Raw genomic sequence first — 22999 nt, forward strand, 5'->3', positions numbered from 1 at the left:
AAATGCTATCTCTGGTATGGTCAAATCAATGACTTAAACATTGTATTTTTATAACATTAACATGCTCATTCCTGAATATATGTGCTAAATTTGCAACTAGACAAATATAACTTATCATTCAATTGCTTTGAAAACTATTTTAAATGCATTTCAAGAAAATTTCTTCTTCTCTAAGAAAATGTGATAAGATTACTACAGAAAGCTGTCCACCAAATAACTTTAATGTAAGCAACTATAGGTCACTTTTACTATGAAGTTTTGAAAAAAATCTTATCCTAGAATTGAATAGTCATATGCACCACAATTTTTTTCAAAGGTCAAAATATAGGGCTGCGCGGCATATTTTCAACGTTTATATGCCGTGAACTTCTCAGAGTTTAAACTAACACTAATTTTCTTAACTACCCCTACCTCGAATGAAAGGTTACCACACATTTCGATGTAAACAATTTGCACATGTTTATTTACTGGTAACATTCCCAAGTTATGTCTCTATGAGATGGAACACAGAGAGCATTACTGGGAACAAGTATGTAAACAAAATTAATTTTCTATGAATATTCAAGTTCTCCCCAAAAGAGGCGTGTTTTGAGAAACAGCTGTATTTACAAAGTGCAACCTATAGTCTATAAAGGTGAGAACAGAACTAATGCATTATAGAAGGCTATAAATAGCACAAACATGACAAAATGTAAAAAGAACAACCAGAAATAATTTTAGGACTTAGAAAAGCAAGTCCTATAACGTCATATATTTTCATCAAAAACAGAAAACTTTATCTGGTAATTTAATTCTAGTTAAGTACAGTACCTACAATTCTATACTTTTTGATTTAGTACATGATATGATGCTTCTATTTGCGAAATATTTTTGAGACCAAAAAAGGTTTGTGTTTTGTCAATAGGATATCCTAGACACTTGAATGACCTTCCGTTAGTTCTCTGAACACAAAGCTATTTCCACGTGCCAAATGGAGAGTGAAACATCATTTTCGTGCCATGGAGGGTTAAAATTTTCCAATCAGTGTACACAAGATTAAATCACAGAATATTCGTCAATCTAAAAAGTCACACTACGTTCATAGTTGTGCCCTTTATGTAATAAAGTGTTGATTCCAAATTCTCAAAAGGTATTTTTATGTTTAAGAGCATGACACTTGAGATTGACACTTTCCTATTGTTCATGACCTTATAAGCTCTATATGGCATGGTGCTTTGTAAATTGTTACGTTGGTATACTGTTTCATCGACATAAACCCATCATTTCCCTTTATTCACCTTAATTGTGCTTACATTGTGCATTTAAAAAAAACAAACTTATTCGTTAAGATACTGAAATAGTTGTCGGATCTGTTTACAGAATGGGACATATTCCCAATTCTTATATTTTTGTCTGAATGTGGAATTGCATGGCTGGTGAAGCTTGCGTAGTAGGCTATGCATGCCCTGTGAACGGAAAATCCTCATCACTTTGGACGTCCTGCGATTTCCTTATTTTTACACCTTGATTTGCATGTTCTTGATAGATTTGTGAAATTTGAACATTGGTTGAATACTGTTTCCTCCAATTCAGAAAATACATTGTAGTATATAGAAGTAGCAACCTGATTAAAATACAGATCATGATTTCATGTTTCCTTATTTGTAATAATCATTTATATAAATAAACTCATCATAGATACAACAATTTAATTTTGTATTTACGACCGACGAGCGTTTCGTCTACAAAAGACTCATCAGTGACGCTCGAATCCAAAAAAGTTATTTTAATCAGAGGGAAACAAGTGGTTACTTAATATCCTTGTGCTTAGGATTGTATCCAGGGATTCGGAAGACTTTTTTGTTCGCTAGATTCAGCTTCTATGTACTCTTAAAAGATGCGAAAAACAAAATGGCAATGCATTCATAAGATAAGCCAAAAATATCTTTTGAGTTATTTTATTTTACCTTTAAACAGGTAGAACATAGCAACAGAAATATAAACTTTGTTAATACAGACAGTTACATTATTCATATACATATAAAAATGAAGTATTGCACCGTAACAAACCCGTCAACTGGAATAAGTTCACTATGGAAATAACTATATGGTACACTATACAAACACCAAACACCTAACACTAAAAAGAACAAAAAAAATAATCTACAGGTAAAAACATACAAAACCTGACAATACAAATAATGACTACGAGGACAATCGAAAAATAACATTGTTAAACCAGGGAAGTTTTATAATATCATAATACTTCTAAAGTTCCAAAAAAATTTCGACGTAGATTAATACATAATTTCTTTAATTTATGAAAACAAAATTATAGCACTTTTATATAAATCAAGCTAAAGAAATAGTTTCTACACTTTCAATCCGTTCCTGCAATCTATGCAAATAATCTCTTCATATATACAAATTAACAATTTTTAAAAACCATACTGTCCATAAAGGATCTTGATTCAATCCTGCAAATATGACAGCGTTCGTCTTGACCCATAAGATATCTCGAAACGACAAATGTATATTACATAAATATGCAAATTAGATAATTAGATTCAGTATGCAAATTAGATAATTAGATTCAGTATGCAAATTAGATAATTATATTCCAGACTAGACGTTTCTATCAAAAACATGACTTGAATTCTGTAAAGAGACAAGATACCACATTCGATAAAATAGGCAATATAAACTCATAGTCTATACAAAGAACAACCGAAATAAATAAATATTGCCTAGTCCGTAACAGCCTTAAAATAAGACTATAATTCAAACGATATCAAAATTAATGAGACAAATCGGTCCAAAGGAAACAACCAGAACAAACATTCAATATACAAATACAATTAGGAGATAACTGTATTGTATTTTAAGCTCCGACGGCATCAATTGGGGATTTGATGGTCGCAAATTAAGTTTACTGGCGACGCGTTAGCGGAGACAGTAAACGGGTATTTGCGACCATCAAATCCCAAATTGATGCCGTCGGAGCTTAAAATACAATATTGTTATCTCCATTCTAATGAAACTGACAGAAAACAACGTTAAAACATGTATTCAAAATCTGTCATATGCCGTCTGCGCTTGCGCGTACGTCCCATAGCATCAATTCTCAATTGATGCCATGTAAGAAAGTGACGTTATCCAATCAAAATGAACGTTACAAACGTTGTTGCATTAGAATCAGGAATAAGCAGTCCAAATAAATGTAAAAGTTACAAAAATATTAGAATAAATAAAATTCTTAAAGGATATCAATCTATTCTGTACTCGTTTTTCTGTCAGTGGCAATACATGTACTTTGATTGGTTGAGTTCTTCGGTCCTTATGCATAAACCTAAGTATAACTTCTTTTGCTTTTTTGGACATACATCAGGTATATCAGCTTCTAAAATAAACTTTTCGGGAAAACAAATCATTCTACACAGATATGTTGTCTTCCAAAATTGTGATACTAAAACAAGTGTATTGTCTGTTAACATACAAATCTATTCAAAAACAACTGAAGCAAGCATATTATTTCATAAAAGTAAATTACACAAAAATACTGTCTACAAAATAACCTAAACAACCATACACCATATTATCTAGCGATACATAAGCAATCACAACTATTTTACTGTTTAAAAGAACAGTCGAAATGCATACCGAATCTAAAATACAATTGATCAATCAACCAATCAGTCTAAATAATTGTAAAATGTACAATCCATTTTTTCTAGTCTCTTCCATTTTTAAGTCGCCTGTAAGTTACTTCAGATTGCTTGGTGCTTGGCATGTTGGTCAGTTTTGAGGACCTCTACTTGTTCTTGTAAATTTAAAAGTGTTGGTCTTGATTCCTCTGATATGTCTAAGCACCGAAGTATAATGTCAATTGCATCATCAGACAAATTAGATTGTTCGGTTTTTAGACTTATCATTTCTTTAGGATTTATTCTTTTGATAAACAGATCTAGCGACATTTTTCTTTGGCTGTCGAAAGCCGGCGTTTTCGACATCATGTCAAACATCAGAAGGCCAAACGCATAGACATCTGCACTTGCGGTATACAGATCTCCTCTCAAAACTTCCGGTGACAAATAGACAAAATCTCCACTAATATGTTGCTCTTGGTTTCCTTGGAGATCTGCTTTACGAGGGAGGCAACCACCAGTTAGACGAATATTTCCGGTTGAATCCAACTACAAACAATACACAAAAGTAAAATTATTTTGTTTTTGTCAACTGTAAGTTTGCATGCTAATAAATTAACAAATGGAATATATTATATTTGCAATAATTGTAGTAAAAAAATATCGCACCGTCACCGTATGTTTTGTATTTGTTTGGTGTTGCTGCTTTTCATAATTGTGTTAAAATATTGAAATATTTCTGTAACAAACCAAGATTTTCTATATTTGCCTATCTTTCTTTGTTTAATTATTACGTCTTTTGTACTCCTATTGTCACGCGCAAAAATGCGATTTGACTCTCCAATTGAATAATCTTTTGGACGTCAGATCCATACACATGTGCTCTTGAGACATCTGTTAAACTTAAAGTGACGACGAAAATATTTTAAATTACCATCTACCATAGATTTTAAAAGATATTTTTTATAACAAATTTTAATCATATCATTTAGAAATAACTGATCATTTAGAAATAACTGAAAAATATATGTACCATAACAGTGTTCATATTGAGTTCCATATGGACCATCCCATGTCTATGAAGGTATTGTAACCCCATTGTAACCTCCTGGAGTAAGTTGGAGATGTTTAATTGTCCGGAATGTTTCTCGTACTGATGTCGAAGTGTTCTCAATGGTTTGTTGTATACCATTGCAGGAAAATACGATTCTGAATTTTGTATTCCTAAGAATTCTGCAACATTGCTATGTTCTAGTAATCTGAAATACAATTAAAATATCGTTGTTATGATGTGACATTGGATAGTTCCATCAAATAAATTTTTAAAAGGTATGAATTTATATATAACTTTATTTTAAACATGATAAAAACTGAAATCAAAAATTAAAACACGAAAATGTACTATTGTTTTTAACACATTTCATTTTGAAGATATTGAAACATGTGTTTGATTATATTTTACATTCAGTTACATACGATAGTGTACTAACCTCAGCTTTGCAATTTCGGAATAGCATTTGTCTATGTTGCATGAAGGGAGATACATTTTAATGGTAACTTTTTCTTCCCTATTTTCACGTTTCTGTAGCCCTCTCTGGTGTGCAGTCCACAACCCTCTAGGGCATTGTTGAATCGTGCTAGTTTGTGAACTTGACATGTTCATCAAGAATTCTGATATTTTGAAAGGAGTTGTTGACCTTCCTGTTGCGTCATTAGGATCAATAATCTGTAACTCATTTGGTTTAAAATCTTCAATAAATATATACCCAGCACCATAGTCTGCTAGAAGACCCTTGAGAACTTGTAATTCTTTCATCATTTCCTCATATACCCGAAGATTTTTGGCAACATCACGTTTACACGTTAACACGTGACTAAAAATGTCCTGGTTTGATTTGATTAAATTTGGAATCTCAAGAATCGATTTATCTAATGTTTCCTTGGCTCCTTCCATAAAACAGTCAATGACAATTTTCAGCGAATCGTCCTTATTTCGGCATGGCTCGGTAAATGTTTTCAAAAGTTTTTCAGATCGACCCTTTGCATATGCACATTTGTTACTCGCGTAAACCTTCCACTTATTAGCACCCGGAAATATCCGCATAGCTTTCTTCATCGGCTGGAACACCTTACTTCTCGCAAGGACACTAAGATAGTATTGATTATCTTCAAGTTGCATTTTGTCACAAACAGTTTCACGTCTGCGATCTCTTCGAGACGCGGGTTTTGATGAATGAAGATCTGTCTCTACTTTTGTCACTTCATTGGTTAGTCCTAAAACCTTTTGCTGAATTTCGTTAATAACCAAGGTTTCAAGCAAATCAATGGTACCGTTTTCTTCTTCCCATTTGTCAAGTTCAATAGCGATCCTTTCAATTATCAAAGAATCAATTTCCGTTTTGAATTCGATCCATTCTTTCTTGACTGCTGTAGGCTCTCCATCCTGATCTAGAATGTACTCGCTTGGAAGTTCTTGTTCTATCCACTGTGTTATAGCCATTCGAACCACAGGTTCCTGCAGGTACTCTCGAAATAAACCGCAAATGTGATAAGACTTATTGTTGATCATATCTCTTAAAGATGTTATGACGCCAACTGATTCATTTTTTAGTTTTTCAAAATTTTCATTCGCTTCCTTCATTTTGTTCATCATTTTATCATCCGAACAGTTGAGTTGTTTAACCATTGTTGTCGTGTGATGAACTGATCGAAGTAAAAGAGTTTTCATCCACCTGTGAAAAAAATACGTTAATATTGCAGTATGTTATCAATAGAAAACAAAGGATATGGGGTATCCATCCACGACACAAAATCAGTACATACATAGCAAAAAATAACAACACAAAAAGCAAAGGAACAGAGCTTTTTTGCTGTTTTTCATCTAACAGTCACAATGAGGCCTTCAACACCTCACTGTAAGTCATCAGACATAAATGAATATCAGAAAATAGAAACTCAATATACAAATTCAGGTTTTAAGTTTGAACTTATGACGAAGAGAGTTCTCGTTTAAGAATATTGTTTTTTTTCCAATATTTGACACCATTTTATAATTTACTTACTTGTAAGTGACCTTTACTCGTTTATTCAAAGCTTGACTGTAAATATTTCTCAGTATATTTAATACATCTTGAAAATCTGGTGTTATGTAATCTTGATCTATCTCTATTTCGTTTTTGGCTTTGTATGATGAAATTGTTTTTACTTTCTCTTCATCAAACTTAGGCCAAATTTTATGAAGTCTGTCAACTATGTGTTTATACACTTTGTCTTTTTCATTTACGCTATCCCACTTATTACAAATGAACATAGCACAACTAGGATCAAATCTAAATGTGCCCTTTTCTCCTTTTGTATTTTCCTTTAGTAGAATTATCTTCATCAATTTAACCAGCTGAAAGGACCAAAACACTTGTAATCACCAATTACAACATCAACATTAAACAATTAAGCTATAAAACAGGATATTGAGTACGATTGGTACTTCGATGGTCAGTATTTATTACTTACTAAGTGAAATGAAAATGTATCGGATTGTTAGATAGTAGGTATCAGGATACATATAAACAAATGGCACATACTTCAGTAAGCAAAAAATATGTTTTAGAAAACAATTCATAAAATCTTATTCTAGAACAAAAGTTCTACATACGGTAAAACATTTGTTAATACAAAAACTAGGTGGCATATGCAGACAGATTGAACATAACACAAAAAAGGAAACTTTGAATTAGTGTTAGGAGTTAGGTTAAGAACTTCTTAGTTTATTGTTCGGCAAACGACCCTGTTGCTAATGTAAGCACATTTTGTTCAGCTTACTTTTGCTGTTTGTTTACATTTTCGTTAAACAGGATTTCAAGCCAGGTATACTATTAATAATGGTTGACCGTTTTACGTATTTATGGTAAATATACGTTGTTATCTGATTTTTCGTTTTGTTCATGTGAAACAATCTACGATGTAATAAATAAGCCAAGATGAAAATATATGATTTAAAGCCAGAATGACTTATATAGAAAATCCGAGATTCGTGTCATTTATTTAACTTTATCTACTGGTAAAAACAAACAAAAAATTACCCTGTCTTCATTCACTCCTCCGCCGTTATCAGATTTAATCACGTAAATGAATCCCGTGACTTGATTTTCATCTACAAATTTTTCTACCATAACGTCCATACCATCGTTTTCTCCTATACCAGGTGTATATATCAGTACCATTCCACTCTTAATAAAGGCAACATAATTCTAAATTAGACCCCTACGATAATTAGGATTCCTGAAGTATAATTTACATATCTGGATAAATAGAATGAAATTAAAAGTTGCTTTCACGGAAGGTAGCGGATGTCTGTCCGATTAAAATTAAATGAAGGAACTTGTTATCGATGGTATATCTTTGATAAACTTCCTTACTCACGACAGTTAAGAGCTTGACCTATCGAATGAACGTTTTCCTATTGTCAAAGACCATTTATTTTTCTTTAAGATATCTTTGTTTCGTTTTATTTTGCTTGTCAATTATGAATACGCCACATATCATTTAGTTTTTTATTTGTATTTTTTTCTTATTCAATGTGGACGCAAGGCGTAAGAAATGAGCAGCATTTGTTTTTTTTGCCGTTTCTTCTGATTTATTTTGAAGACATTGCTCCTCTGTGCTTTACTGTGGCTATAACTTTTATAAAAAATCATCCGATCATTATAAATAATTAACAAAATTGTTTAGAAAAAAAAACCCAATTTAACTTATATATTGCTTCGCCAAACAATCAATAGTTAGAAAGTTTTACCTCTAAAAGTTTAGCTGGAAGAAATATCTGGACTTCCTTTATATCAGAAGTGGTTTCCCTCTTGTCTAGGTTTTCTTCGTACACTAGTTTAGGGATTTCGCCATGATCAATATCATCATATACATCATCTGGTCTGTTTTTGTCATGATAGATAACTCTAGCATGTTTTGTCTTGCCATATGACAATCGGGTGATGACACTTGTGCAAAACCCATGTTTTGATGTCCGTATGTCTTCACCCAATATCAGGTTTAAGAATAGATATTTTCCAGCTGCCGTTTCACCTGCAAAATAAGTACAAACTTTCTTTATATTTTTCTTTTGAAAATGAAAAATGTGGCATAGTGCCAATAAGACAATTATCCACTTGAGACCAAATGACACAGAGGTAACTAAACAGAGGCCAACATGAGCCTTCAACAATGAGCAAAACTCATATCGCACAACAAGCTATGAAAGTAATTAAAAAAAAACACAGTTCAGACGACAAATCTGAATGCCTGATTTATGTTGAAAAAAAACTTTATTGATTATGTTGTAATTTTTTTGCAAAATAAACAAATTTTCTTATTCATTTATATGTTTTGGAGTTTATCATGACGACCATTTTCACTAAACTAGTTGGTACACATTTTTGTTCAGATGCCAGTTGAAGTCCGTCTCCGGGTGCGGGATTTTCTTGCTGTGTTGAAGACCAATTGGTGGCCTTCGGCCGGGTTGTTGTCTCTTTGACACATTCCCCATTTCCGTTCTTAATTTTATTTTATAAAAGAATTGTTTAGGTAATGGAGCTTTGTTTTTGCTGATTTTCTTGTGAATTGTAAAATTAAAAGGAGTTGAATTTCGACTATGGACTTAATTAATGATGTTTTTAAAGTTTAATATGAATGGAACTGATCACAGTTTCAAAAGCACTACAGAAAGGGAAAATATTCGTTAGTCAACGATTGGTCCTGATTTCAATTTAAATGTGCATATACATCATACTAAAGGCTATACACACCTGCAACAACGATGCAACACTCTCCTTTCTGGATGGTCTCCTGTCTACTGCAGAACTCATCACCAAGATTTTTTACAAATCCTTCTGTTTTGAGAGCCTTCTCTATTACAGAAATTCCCTCGGAAGAATTGGCATCTGCTATTAAAAACTTAGTTTTGGTTTGGGTTAATAAGTCATGAAGTTTTCCTCTTTTGTTATTGTCATCTCTTTTATAATCTCTCATTTCCCGACATATCTGAAAGTATTGAGAAATCACATTTAAAAGAAATATCAAGTATGCCATTTTTGAATATGAATGAGAATACCCCAAATAAATTTAAACAACATATGAAACGCATTAGGATTTGCTAGTAAAATGATCAGCTCCAACTGGACAGAAAATCAAACCCCCCATTATTTGAACAAGAAGGCTATGTATGGGATGTATAAGATCTTTTGAACTAGAATCAATTTTTGTTTTCGTTTCAGATTTGGGGCTCTCATAAAAAAAAAAACGTGTATTTTCAGTGCTCCTGCTTTCTAAGTTTTAATTCTTAATGCCATTTCCCAAAATACCTAATATTTTGAATATATGAAAAAAATATGAAATGTTCGAATAAAACTGTTTTCGAATTCCTGTGTACAGGACACATTTTTTTCGTCGTTGAGAGAGTCGACAAAACGTTCGTCTATTTTGGGCAACGAGAACCATAAACAAAGAATACACGATTCCATTGTACAAGCAGCGGAAGATGTAAATATAGAAGCCAACAAAAGTAACGACACATAATATGAACTCGAATTTTAAATAAATTATCATAAATTGGAAAAACTTTTAATTATAAATTTCATTTGCAAAACAATAGCACATGGTTAAAAAATCTGACCAAGTCGGAAAGTGAGAAAAAACCTGTGTTTTTGAACAAAGGTATTATATTTATTGCCTGAGAATAATTTATAAATAAAGGCAACAGTAGTATACCGCTGTTCAAAACTCATAAATCCATGGACAAAAAACAAAATCGGGGTAACAAACTAAAACCGAGGGAAACGCATTAAATATAAGAGGAGAACAACGACACAACACCGAAACGCAACACACACAGAAACGGACCAAGCAATAGACAAAACACCACGAGAATAACAAATATAACATCAAAACCAAATACATGAATTTGGGATAGACAAGTACCGTGCCACGTCTTATCTAAAAAATAAGAGAAAACACAAACGACTCAACGTTAAAATGCAACACACACACAGAAACGAACAATATTATAACAATGGCCATCTTCCTGACTTGGTACAGGACACTTTTAAAGGGGAATAAAAGTGGTGGGTTGAACCTGGTTTTATGGCATGCCAAACCTCGCACTTTAATGGCAAAGTTAAATATAACATTGAAATGACAACATAATATTACAGGACTACAATACAAATAAAAAGGAGACCATATTAGACAAAGAAAAGCATGATTAATAGATAACAAAAAGCATCAGGTTTAAAATTCAATACGCCAAAAACGCGTCTAGTCCACACAAGACTCAATAGTGACGCCCAGATATAAAAGATCGAAAGTGAAAAAAGTACAAAGTTGTACAGCACTGAAGATCAAAAGTTGAAAAGGTTTTGCCAAATACGGCATTGTTTGTATGCCCGGGATAAGAACATTCTTATTATATAGAACAATTCATGCTATTGCAAACAGTAAATTTTATCAAATGAATATGAAAGAGATATACATAATGAAACTAAAGTATTAACTAATTAAATCGGAACCAAATATCAAACATGGTTATTTAGTATTCATTTTTCTGAGAATAAGTTCACAATTTAAATTTTTAAGGTGAAAGCTCAAATACCGAAATTTGACATTTTGGGTAAAACAAAGATTTTTCAGATCCAAAAGTAAGCTAGTAAAATATATCGCGTTATTGCCTAGAACCGGTGGTTTTAAGAATAAAAACAACACTCTGTAAATATGAGAACAATTGTTTTTAAGCTTGCTACCGTGTATCAATTTTCATTATATAAGGAAAATGCATTGCTTCTATAGTTTCTTTTCTTGAATAGTTCATATAAATAAAAAAAGGACAAAATTAAAATAAGAACTGATTGATAGCATTTATACAAAAAATTCTCTGAAACTGATATTATCAAGATGCTTGATTTCTTGATTGACAACATATTTGTTACGTTCGGAGGACGTGTTTTTCAACAGACTGTCGGCATTCCAATGGGAACAAACTGTGCCCCTCTACTCGCCGACTTGTTTCTTTATTATTATGAGGCTGACTTCATGCAGGAACTTCTTAGGAAGAAAGATAAGAAGTTAGCAATATCCTTTAACTCTACTTTCCGCTATATAGATGATGTTCTTTCACTAAACAATTCAAAATTTGGTGACTATGTGGAACGCATCTATCCAATCGAACTAGAGATAAAGGATACTACAGATACAGTTAAGTCGGCTTCATATCTTGACTTACATCTAGAAATTGACAATGAGGGTCGGTTGAAAACAAAACTTTACGACAAAAAAGATGATTTCAGCTTTCCAATTGTGAACTTTCCATTTCTAAGTAGCAACATTCCAGCAGCACCTGCATACGGGGTATATATCTCCCAATTGATACGATATTCCCGTGCTTGCATTTCCTATCATGATTTTCTTGATAGAGGTTTGCTGCTCACAAGGAAGCTATTAAACCAAGAGTTCCAAATGGTGAAGTTGAAATCATCCCTTCGTTAATTTTACGGACGCCATCACGAGTTGGTTGACCGTTATGGAATTACCGTTTCACAAATGATATCGGATATGTTCCTTACGTCGTAACTACAATCCCCTTCCCTTTCATGAATATGACCTACCGAATTAGACTATTTACCGGATTTGTAATCACTTAAGCAACACGACGGGTGCCACATGTGGAGCAGGATCTGCTTACCCTTCCGGAGCACCTGAGATCACCCCTAGTTTTTGGTGGGGTTCGTGTTGTTTATTCTTTAGTTTTCTATGTTGTGTCGTGTGTACTATTGTTTTTCTGTTTGTCTTTTTTATTTTTAGCCATGGCGTTGTCAGTTTGTTTTAGATTTATGAGTTTGACTGTCCCTTTGGTATCTTTCGTCCCTCTTTTATAGACTTCTGTTATTGTAAAAAGTTGTATGAATAAAAGCAAGAACACAGAAAGGAAAGGGAAAACAAGTCCCCAAGTGCATGTATATATCACATGAGAGGATTAAATAGTATTATGCTAAAAATACTATCATGTGAGCCATCTGAGCTTAAAAAGTCAATTACATACAACTAAAGGGAAAAAAGGATCACTATTGCACATCATGATAGCATTCACATCAAAATATAGAACGATGTTCTTCAAAGTAGAGATTATATTGTTCCTTGTTGGTGTATGAGCCAATCAAATCCTGCAATTATTTTTTAAAATGAAAAAAAAATCGAATAAATTATTGAAAACATAATGCACTTATCATTTAAAATCAATCCTTGAAATGGTTAACCAATACTTCCTGATTTACGGTGCCAAAGTTTTGAATAAAAACATTTAAATATAATCAATTGTTGATATACAAAGTGTTCTGTCAAACATGCTAATTGTTTTTGAATTGATTCTCAAATGCCTAATGTCAATATTCTTGTCTGGTAGATAGGTATCGAACCGTTACCTGAATGCACATATTTTACCGAACCAAACAATTAAAAACCGTCAGTATTGTAGTGTGTGCATAAAGTCGTACGATATTAACCTTTCCACATATCATTGAATTCTATTAAATTAAAGATATAATACAACAAAATATATATTAAGAGGACAAGACATCGCTTCAACAATAGACAGGTGTGTATAAAATAAGTCGAGCTATGAAGATCTATGAATTGTTCTGATCTTTTATTCGCTGTGAATAAATTACACAGAAATTATTAAGACCCCCTCCCCTCCCCCATTACTTAAGATTTATGTTATTGAACTTTTAACATGAATCAAAATCTATTTTTAAAATTCGACCATAACTGTTTTTAAAAGGGTGCTATAATTAACAGTGTGTAAAGTGCTTAGTCAGACTTAATTTGAAAATTTCCACTTTGAATTGGAGTTCTGCGAAATACAAAGATTTAATTTAATTTCAAACTTTTATTCAACAAAACGAAAATTCAAATTAGATAACTTATACAATGCTTAATTTTAATGTAAGGCTACGTGTCAAATTTTAAAGAGAAGTGATGGTATATAGAATTTTTTGGATAACTCTCCTGAATTTAACATCTCAAAGTGTTACGTTGTATTTTAATGAAATAAACTGTTAAAGTAAAAATATCAATTCAGTCTATATCAACCTTCAGATAGATTTATTGTTGTTTGCTATTAAGCAACATGTGGCTTAAAAACAGCTTTTGAAGTAGAATGTCAACGGTTGTCTTCCGCCATCTTAGATTTGTTACGGCCAGAAATTGCCTTTAAATTGTAGCCAACAAAAGACACAAATCAATAATAAAATTTAACAAGATTTATTATACAAATGTTTACAAGAAGTATTACACAAATATTACTGTTAACTTAACTGTCAAAATATGAGTCCAATCTTTTATCTTTATCTGTCTCCGGAAATCTTTCGGAATCCAATCTGAATATTACGGTCACAATCTAAATGCTATGAATATAAATGTCTATCGATGTCCAAGAGTAAGTCCAAGAGTAAGTCCAAGAGTAAGCGTTTAACCTTAGTGTCTGCATATATATAATTGTCAAGGAAAATTCTAGAACAATCTATACTGGAACATCCTAGAAAATTACAATGGAAGTTTCTAGTAAAATGTAGAAGTTTATATAACGCATCTTTTATTAGGATCATTCTGGAAAGTTCCAATCATTCTGTAATTGTTCCAGTGATTTCTAAACTGCAGTTCTAAGATTATTCTGTAAACAACTATCAGGCCATACAACACAAATTAGGCCAACATAAATAAATACAATAAATACAATATCATAACACCTCCCCCCTTAAAAGAAGTTTTAGTGTAACAAAAACTTATCATGAATAATATGAACAAAATACATAGTATATACAAAGTGTTTTAATAAGCTCTAGATAAAGAATCTGCTATTACATTATCTTTACCCTTAATGTGTTTTACAATTACATCATATTCCTGTAACAATAAACTCCACCTAGTCAACCTCTGATTCTTGTTTCTCATTTTATGTATGAAGGTGAGAGGATTATGATCAGTACAAACAAGAATAGGATATACAGTGGGATTCAAATATACATCAAAATGTTGAAGTGCTGACAACATTGCAAAACACTCTTTTTCAATAGTTGAATAATTTTTCTGATGTTTATCTAATTTCTTGGAAAAATATGATATAGATTTCTCAACATTATCATCTGTCTCTTGGTATAAAACAGCTCCAATTCTTACATCGCTTGCATCAACGGCAAGTTTAAATTGTTTTTCAAAGTCTGGAGTAATCAGAACTGGACTATTAAAAGTGATTTGCTATTTTCAAAAGCGTTTTGACAATTTTCACTCCAGATAAATTTAGAATCTTTTCGTAAAAGATGAGTCAATGTTTGAACCAAAGTAGCAAAATTTGAACAAAATTTTCTGTAAAATCCAATCATGCCTAAATATCTCATAAGTTGTTTTTTATTTGCAGGAGGAGGAAATTTGAAAATGGCTTCTACTTTAGCCATAATAGGTTTCACTTGACCTTGGCCAACTGTATGCCCTAAATAATCAATAGTGGCCTGACAAAATTCACTTTTACCAAGATTCACAGTCAAATTTGATTGTGACAATCTATCAAAAGTACCATACAAATGTGTTAAATGCTGTTCCTAGCTATCACTACATACAATTAGATCATCAATATAAGCATAACAACAGTTTAAATCTTTTATAACATTATTGATCATTCTTTGAAATGTAGCTGGTGCACTTTTCATGCCAAACGGCATTACAGTATATTGAAATAAGCCATCTGGTGTAACAAAAACTGATATTTCACGAGCTCTCTGTGTCAATGGAACTTGCCAATAACCTTTCAACATATCAAATTTGCTCACAAATTTTGCTTGACCAATGTTGTCAATACAATCGTCTATCCTTGGAATCGGATAGGAATCAGATTTTGAGACTGAATTTACTTTTCTGAAATCAGTCACGAAACGAAAGGTTTTATCTGGTTTTGGCACAAGGAGACAAGGAGAGCTCCATTCACTGTTACTCGGCTCAATAATATCATTGTCAAGCATATATTTAATTTCTTTTCTCATAGCTTCAAGTTTGAGTGGATTAAGCCGGTAAGGATGTTGCTTAATTGGAGAAGAATCTCCTACATCAACATCATGACAAACAGCAGTGGTTTTGTTCGACACATCTGGGAAAAGATTTTTAAAAGAAAATACCAAAGTTTTTATTTCTTCTCTACGATCAAAAGACAGATGTGCAAGTTTTGAGTCTAAATTTGACAAAATTTCTGAATTTTTCAATCTAACTGTCTCTTCCATAGTTTTAGAACTAAAAGGTGGTTCAATTACATCTGGTTTGTCATGATTGATCTCAAATTTAACCTTGCCTAAAGTGGCAACTGGTTTACTCTCACATTCATTAGTACGCTCAAAATATGGCTTTAACATATTAATATGACACACTCTGTTTTGTTTACGCCGACCTGGAGTTTTTACAATATAATTCAAATCATTGATTTTACTCTCTATTGTATAAGGACCACAATATTTAGCCTGTAAAGGATGTCCAGGGACTGGCAAAAATACAAGTACCCTATCACCAGGCTCAAAAACTCTGTCCCTGGCATCTTTATCATACCATATTTTCATCTTGTTCTGTACATTTTTTAAGTTTTTCTGAGCAATTTGACAAGCAGTATACAATTTTTCTTTAAATCTAGATACATAGTCTAAAAGATTCAAGTCAGTATGTTCAGTAAGCCACTTTTCCTTAATCAATTTTAACGGTCCCCTTACAGTATGGCCAAATACCAACTCAAAGGGACTAAATCCAAGGGATTCTTGAACAGCCTCTCGAACTGCAAAAAGAAGAAAGTGAACCCCATCATGCCAGTCTCTATCAAATTGAAGACAAAAAGTTCTAATCATGTTCTTCAATGTTTGATGAAAACGTTCTAAGGCACCTTGAGATTCTGTATGGTACGCACTTGATCTATACTGAGCAATCCCTAACTGGTACACGACTTGCTGAAATAGACCTGACATGAAATTTTCTTGCAAATCCTCATCTTGTTGTTTTCTAGCCATCGCCCTAGTAACAACACAAGCTGGATACAATTCAGCATCATCTTCAGGTGATTTAACATCCACCACCGGTTCACTGGTAATAATTGGTTCTGCAACCACTTTGTTCCTAGCTAGATCATTTCCTAGCAATAATGTAACACCCTCAACAGGAAGATTAGGACGAACACCCACAATAACTGGTCCAGTTATCAAATCTGACTTCAGATAAATACGATGAAGAGGAACATCTATACAACCCAACTCTACACCTTGTAACAAAACGTAGGCACCAACAGAAGTCTTCTCGGACAAAGGCAACACACCTTCTAACAATAAAGACTGAGAAGCTCCAGTGTCCCGTAAAATCTTAATAGGCTGAAGAGTGGTATCATCAACAATAGAAATAAACCCATCAGACATAAAGGGTTTATATTCCTCCATGTAATCACAAAAACTGGACTTAAAAGCCTGACTCGCAGGATATTCCAACGTACTGGTAATATAAGGTGTCGTACAAGCACTGGACTTCGGCTTATTATCTCGTTCATTCTTCTTCTGGAGTCTAAAACAATCAGCCATCAGGTAACTATTTTTCTTACAATAAGCACAAATCAGGGATTTCTTCTCAAAAGTATCAAATTTTGGACTAGACATATTATAACTGGACTGACTCTTATTCTGTGCAACAGGCTTACTATTAGTACGCTCAGTGCTTTGATTTTTGTAATTTCCACTTGAAGTATTAACATTGTGACCCTTGAAACTTCTTTTATGTGAAAGGGTATAATTATCTGAAATTACAGCTGCATCATGTATTGTTCCAACAGTTTTGTCGTCTAAATGTGTTTTTAAGTCTAAATGAACACATTGTTTGAACTCTTCTAATAACATCAATTGTCTTAGGTTATCAAAATTGTTATCTGTTTTCTTTGAAGTAAGCCATTTATCAAATAGATCTTCTTTTTCCCGAGAAAATTCCACATAGGTTTGTGAATCAAACTTTTTATAAGATCTAAATTTCTGTCTATATGCTTCTGGTACTAGCTCATAAGCTTTCAAAACTTCCTGTTTTACCGTGTCATAATCGGAACTTTTTTCTGATGGAAGTGCGGAGTATATTTCAGCGGCCTTACCCTCAAAAACACTTTGTAGCATTGTAGTCCAATATGGCTTTGGCCAATTCAAATTATGAGCAATTTTCTCAAACTGTGGAAAATATTTATCGACTGTTTTTTCACAAAATCTGGGAACCAAACGTATATTTTTTGCTGCATCAAAATATTCTGATTTCGGCTGGACTTTAGTGTTGCTTTCTTCTTTTACCATTTCAATTTTCATTTTCTCCATCTCTAGCCTTTCCCTCATTTCAAGTTCTTTTAATTTGAATTCATTTTCTTTTTCCTTTTTGTCCATTTCCAATCTTTCCTTCATTTCAAGTTCTTTTATTTTCTCCGTCTCCTTCATTTCCAGTTCTTTTAATTTAAGTTTATGTTCTAATTCAAGCTGTTTTAATTTAAAGGCGTCAACGTTTTCGACCTTAAGATCAAGAGCCTCTTCACCTAAAATTTCTGCGTCCACTAATTTGTCAATAATTAAATTTTTTATAATTTGTTTTCTCATAGATACTCTAAAATCTAATTTCAGATGTTTAGCAAGCAACACTAATTCCTCTTTCTTTAAATTATCAAAACTCTCCAGGTCTGGCGTTTTCAAAAAATTACCGGCATCAAATGCCATTTTGTAGAATTTTGTTGGCTAGTTATAATAAAAATTACTTAACAAATTTTGAATAAGATATTTTCAGTATCCCGGACGAGCCCCCAATTTCTGTTACGGCCAGAAATCGCCTTTAAATTGTAGCCAACAAAAGACACAAATCAATAATAAAATTTAACAAGATTTATTATACAAATGTTTACAAGAAGTATTACACAAATATTACTGTTAACTTAACTGTCAAAATATGAGTCCAATCTTTTATCTTTATCTGTCTCCGGAAATCTTTCGGAATCCAATCTGAATATTACGGTCACAATCCAAATGCTATGAATATAAATGTCTATCGATGTCTAAGTCTAAGTCCAAGAGTAAGTCCAAGAGTAAGTCCAAGAGTAAGCGTTTAACCTTAGTGTCTGCATATATATAATTGTCAAGGAAAATTCTAGAACAATCTATACTGGAACATCCTAGAAAATTACAATGGAAGTTTCTAGTAAAATGTAGAAGTTTATATAACGCATCTTTTATTAGGATCATTCTGGAAAGTTCCAATCATTCTGTAATTGTTCTAGTGATTTCTAAACTGCAGTTCTAAGATTATTCTGTAAACAACTATCAGGCCATACAACACAAATTAGGCCAACATAAATAAATACAATAAATACAATATCATAACAGATTGTACTAGAACACACCTGTGATATCGCGGGTCCGTGACTGAATTAAAGTATATAACTATGCGCAAGCCTTATTTTAGTATTAGTATTGTCATCTGATAAAGTCATGCCGATTATAAGATGCACAGTTTTCCGTCTGCTTTCAAATCTTTCTGTTTGAACCCGTCGAACTGGAACTTATCAATTATTGGTAATATTAATGATTTGGAAAAGAAAGGTCCTGGAATGGAGTATTTTTTAATCAACAGCATTGTCCTATATTAGTTATAAATAAAGTTGAATTCTTTGATTCGCTGTTTAACGTCATGCCCGCTAAAAAATTAAAAACTGTACCTATGGGCCTTATTTTTAGTCCAGATTTTTATAGGTAACAATTTGACCTGTGCTGTGATTATGACCCGTGTATGTAGCATATTAATCCTGAATACACCGTTTGTTGGTGCGCCTGTCAGATGCGGAACGTACAGATAAGGTAATAAGTAACAGGTGAATATACTATTGGTATCGGACTCGACCCGGAACTTCTTAATTATTGGCAATATTAATTACGTGGAAAACAAAAGGGCCTAGAGTGGTGTAATTTTTAATCTACACCTTTGTACTAAATTAATTATATATAAAGTTGAATTCTTTCATTCGTCGGTTTTACGTGATGACGGCTGACAAATTGGACCTCGTAATTTTAGTATTATAGATATATAACAGACAACCTAAGATCCAGATTTTATAACAAAATAGCAAAATTTGATGAGGATTGCAGATAACTGATGATAATTTCATATAAAAGAATAACTTTTCAAGATTGTAACTTATATAGATATTAATATTTTTACAAACGTAGATTAAGTTTGCGTAATTTTTAATGTTTTTTAAATTTGCTTTTAAGCAAATTTTTGAGGTAACTCTCAAACAATGCATTTTCCGAAGGAAACAACATGAAATTTTGCTATTTAACATTTCTCCCGGAGAAAACGTACAGTGACCCTATCTTTTCTTTTGGACATTCTCAAAAAATTTCTAAACCCTTCTTTCTCGAATTTTATTTTACAATTCTATAATTTAGTTTAGCTACTAATCACATAATGATGTTTTTCCTGTATGAACCATACACAATGTGTCACAAAAGAGGGGCTAAAGATACAAGAGGAACAGTCAAACTCCTAAAAAGAAAATAAATTGACAACGCAATGGCTAGAAAATGAAAAGTCAAATAGACAAATAATAGTACACAAGAAACAACAGCAAAAACTAAAGACTGAGTAACACGAATCCCACCAAAAATGGGGATGATCTCGGGTGTTCCGGAAGGGTGAGAAGATCCTGCTCAACATGTGGCACCCGTTGCTTGTGAAAATGTTTGATGACCTGTCATTTCTATTGTATTTTTAAACATATCACAATATATACTACGCTTTGGCAATAAACTCATCATAGATACCAGGATTAAATTTTGAATTTACGCCAGACGCGCGTTGTCACTTTCGTTTACAAAAGACTCATCACTGACGCTCGAATCCAAAAAGTTAAAAAGTCCAAATAAAGTACGAAGTTGAAGAGCATTAAGGACCAAAATTCTTAAAAAGTTTTGCCAAATACAGCTAAGGTAATCTTTTCCTGAAGTAGAAAAGCTTTAGTAATTTAAAATTTTAACGTTTGTAAACAGTTAATTTATAAATATGACCATATCAATGATAATTCATGTGCTGACTACTTGGCTGCTGATACCCTCGGGGAATTGAAATGCCACCAGCAGAGCATCGACCCAGTAAGTGTAAATAAACTCATCATAGATACCAGGATTGAATTTTGTATTTACGCCAGATGTGCGTTTCGTCTACAAAAGATTCATCAGTGACGCTCGAATCCAAAAAAATTAAAAAGGCCAAATATAGTATGAACAAATTCTATCATTTTTAATTTAGACTCCCATACCACTTTAATTTAGCTTTAAAAAAGAATTCTACTCGCTTGCATTCCGTTTTCATCAGATATTAAATTAAACTGTGTTATCAATAAGAAGTTTCTATTCTATCGATAGAAAAAAAAACAAAATCAAAAGACTTAGTCTATATATGAAGGTTATCGTTGAAAAATTCATTTTAAATGAAGCAATATTTTATTTTCAAAATTTCAAGGAATATTTCATCTACATATGCTTGACAATGCAACATTTAGTTAACTAATATAACGCGTCAAACGGTACCTTTTGTGAAAAATATAAACAAAATGAAGCTGATGTTGCTTGTCAATTGTAATTACTCCCTCAAAGATGACGAACTTTGAAAACATTAAACTACGCAAGACTGTAAACTGCAATAGCCGTATCACCCTAAAAAAAACACCAGTTTTACTATTTTCTCAATATTTCTTTCCAAGAAACAAGTAATTATATTACAATGATGAGCAGTTGAAAATTTTATAATGGGGTAATATTTCACAAAACATGTTGTGTTAAGCCTGTAAAGAACTTTCGTCTTCGATTTCCTGACAATGCAAGTTTAAGTTAATACTATTTTTCTTATTTGTATTATCATTATGATTTATTCAAGAGACAATCTTTATATTTATCGTTATTATAAACACAATAAATTTATACCATCGGGTTTTTTCCTTAAAACAACTTTAAAAAATATTTTAGTTTGCTGCATCTTTGTACCACCGTTACAATTTGTGATTTTCCGAACCCCTTTACTATAGGAATAAAACCACTAATTAATTGTCCTATTGCTTTCTATGTTAAATTCCTTGATTTCAAGCTTTCATAGCTCTTTCTTTTTAAGTTCAATGAAGTGACACTCATTCCATGTCAAAACATTACTTTCTGGTAACCCATGCTGGAAAAATCATCATACCTTTAATTGCATATAAGGACGCACTGGTTCCCCGAAGTTCAAAAGTACTAAAACAGGTACTTCAGATCTGAGAATCAGGCAATAAAGGCCCTCATGTTTGATCAATTTCATGCAACATTTTTATTATTAAATATAATCATTGAACAAAGGTTCTACAATGATCCACAGTCATTCACCTTTCATTTGATACAAAACGTTACAGCTAAGTGTAGGAACTAATTTGTGTTTAAATATGTACTACTTTCTATTTTGTTTTAAATATGTACCACTTTCTTGTATGTTCTTTCAGACCGGGCCCGAATTAGTGGTTCTATACCTATAGCATTACTAAAACTGAAAGCATACGGACATAAGACCTAGGCAAAAACTAATGAAGATAAAATACTATAGCACATAAAATATGTTGAACAACCCAATCAACACCCGCCGAGGATGCTCAAAAACGATAATGTATATATGAAAAAAATAATCATTTATATGGATGTTAAAAGCTTGTTAGTCCTGAAAAAAATCTCAAGAAATAAAGAAAAAAAAACTTCACTTGAAATACAGTATTGCAATGCCAGAAGTGCCGCAAAAGAATTGCATGGCATAGAGGCGACCACTTATTTCATTTTACCGACCTTTTCTTTATAATTTATAAATCCAGGATGACGTTTCTGTAATTCCATCATCATTCGTTCTTTCATTTCTTCCAGATCTGCAAGCCCTTCAAGGTCGACGTCTAAATTTTCAGCAATGTCAAATGCATCACAAAAGTCATCAATTTCTTTTATTTTTTTGGAGGATATATCTATAGGTTGTTCACTGCTTCCTTCTAGTGTACCCGCCATTTCGTATAAATGTTTAACAACGATTTATATTGAATATAGATATATGTACGTCAATTAGCTAAATTTTTTAGTTTAAATGTAGATGGCACGTGTTAAAAGTCAACAGAATATTGTACACTAATTTTTGTTGATCTTCATAACTGATCCGTATATTCAAAACAAATATAGTATTGTAGTTTTAAACAGGTTTTGTGAGGGTAAAATTACAGACAAGAACTAAATACCATTTTAACAGCGACTGCG

At 32.5% G+C, this 22999-nt stretch overlaps 2 protein-coding genes across 7 annotated transcripts in view; one reads left to right on the top strand and one right to left on the bottom strand.

Moving 5' to 3' along the window:
• LOC143066919 (uncharacterized) overlaps positions 1-22999 on the top strand; it is a 69532-nt gene that overhangs the window by 15210 nt on the left and 31323 nt on the right. The gene's annotated exons all lie outside the window — the stretch shown is intronic.
• On the bottom strand, positions 1922-22933 carry LOC143066878 (uncharacterized). 5 transcript variants are annotated; one of them, XM_076239690.1, is made up of 8 exons: positions 22547-22933; positions 9419-9653; positions 8416-8699; positions 7703-7870; positions 6686-7017; positions 5114-6355; positions 4657-4882; positions 1922-4172 (listed from the first exon to the last, which is right to left on the bottom strand). In XM_076239690.1, exons 1-8 carry the CDS (start codon positions 22754-22756, stop codon positions 3747-3749), a joined length of 3123 nt encoding a protein of 1040 aa, XP_076095805.1. In that variant the 5' UTR covers positions 22757-22933; the 3' UTR covers positions 1922-3746. The 5 variants fall into 5 exon arrangements, with proteins under 5 accessions (XP_076095805.1, XP_076095809.1, XP_076095827.1 ...); XM_076239694.1 differs by having other exon boundaries at positions 7703-7849; positions 22547-22932; XM_076239712.1 differs by lacking the exon at positions 22547-22933 and adding an exon at positions 13977-14327.

The sequence above is a fragment of the Mytilus galloprovincialis genome, chromosome 1 (genome assembly GCF_965363235.1).
Source record: "Mytilus galloprovincialis chromosome 1, xbMytGall1.hap1.1, whole genome shotgun sequence".
NCBI lineage: Eukaryota > Metazoa > Mollusca > Bivalvia > Mytilida > Mytilidae > Mytilus > Mytilus galloprovincialis.

Coding starts and splice junctions, on each gene's coding strand:
- LOC143066878 (XM_076239690.1), bottom strand. CDS start 22,756: ATGGCGGGTACACTAGAAGGAAGCAGTGAACAACCTATAGATATATCC. Junction 9,654..22,546: donor TTATAAATTATAAAGAAAAG/GTCGGTAAAATG, acceptor CAATACTTTCAG/ATATGTCGGGAAATGAGAGA. Junction 8,700..9,418: donor GTGTTGCATCGTTGTTGCAG/GTGTGTATAGCC, acceptor CTTATTTTGCAG/GTGAAACGGCAGCTGGAAAA.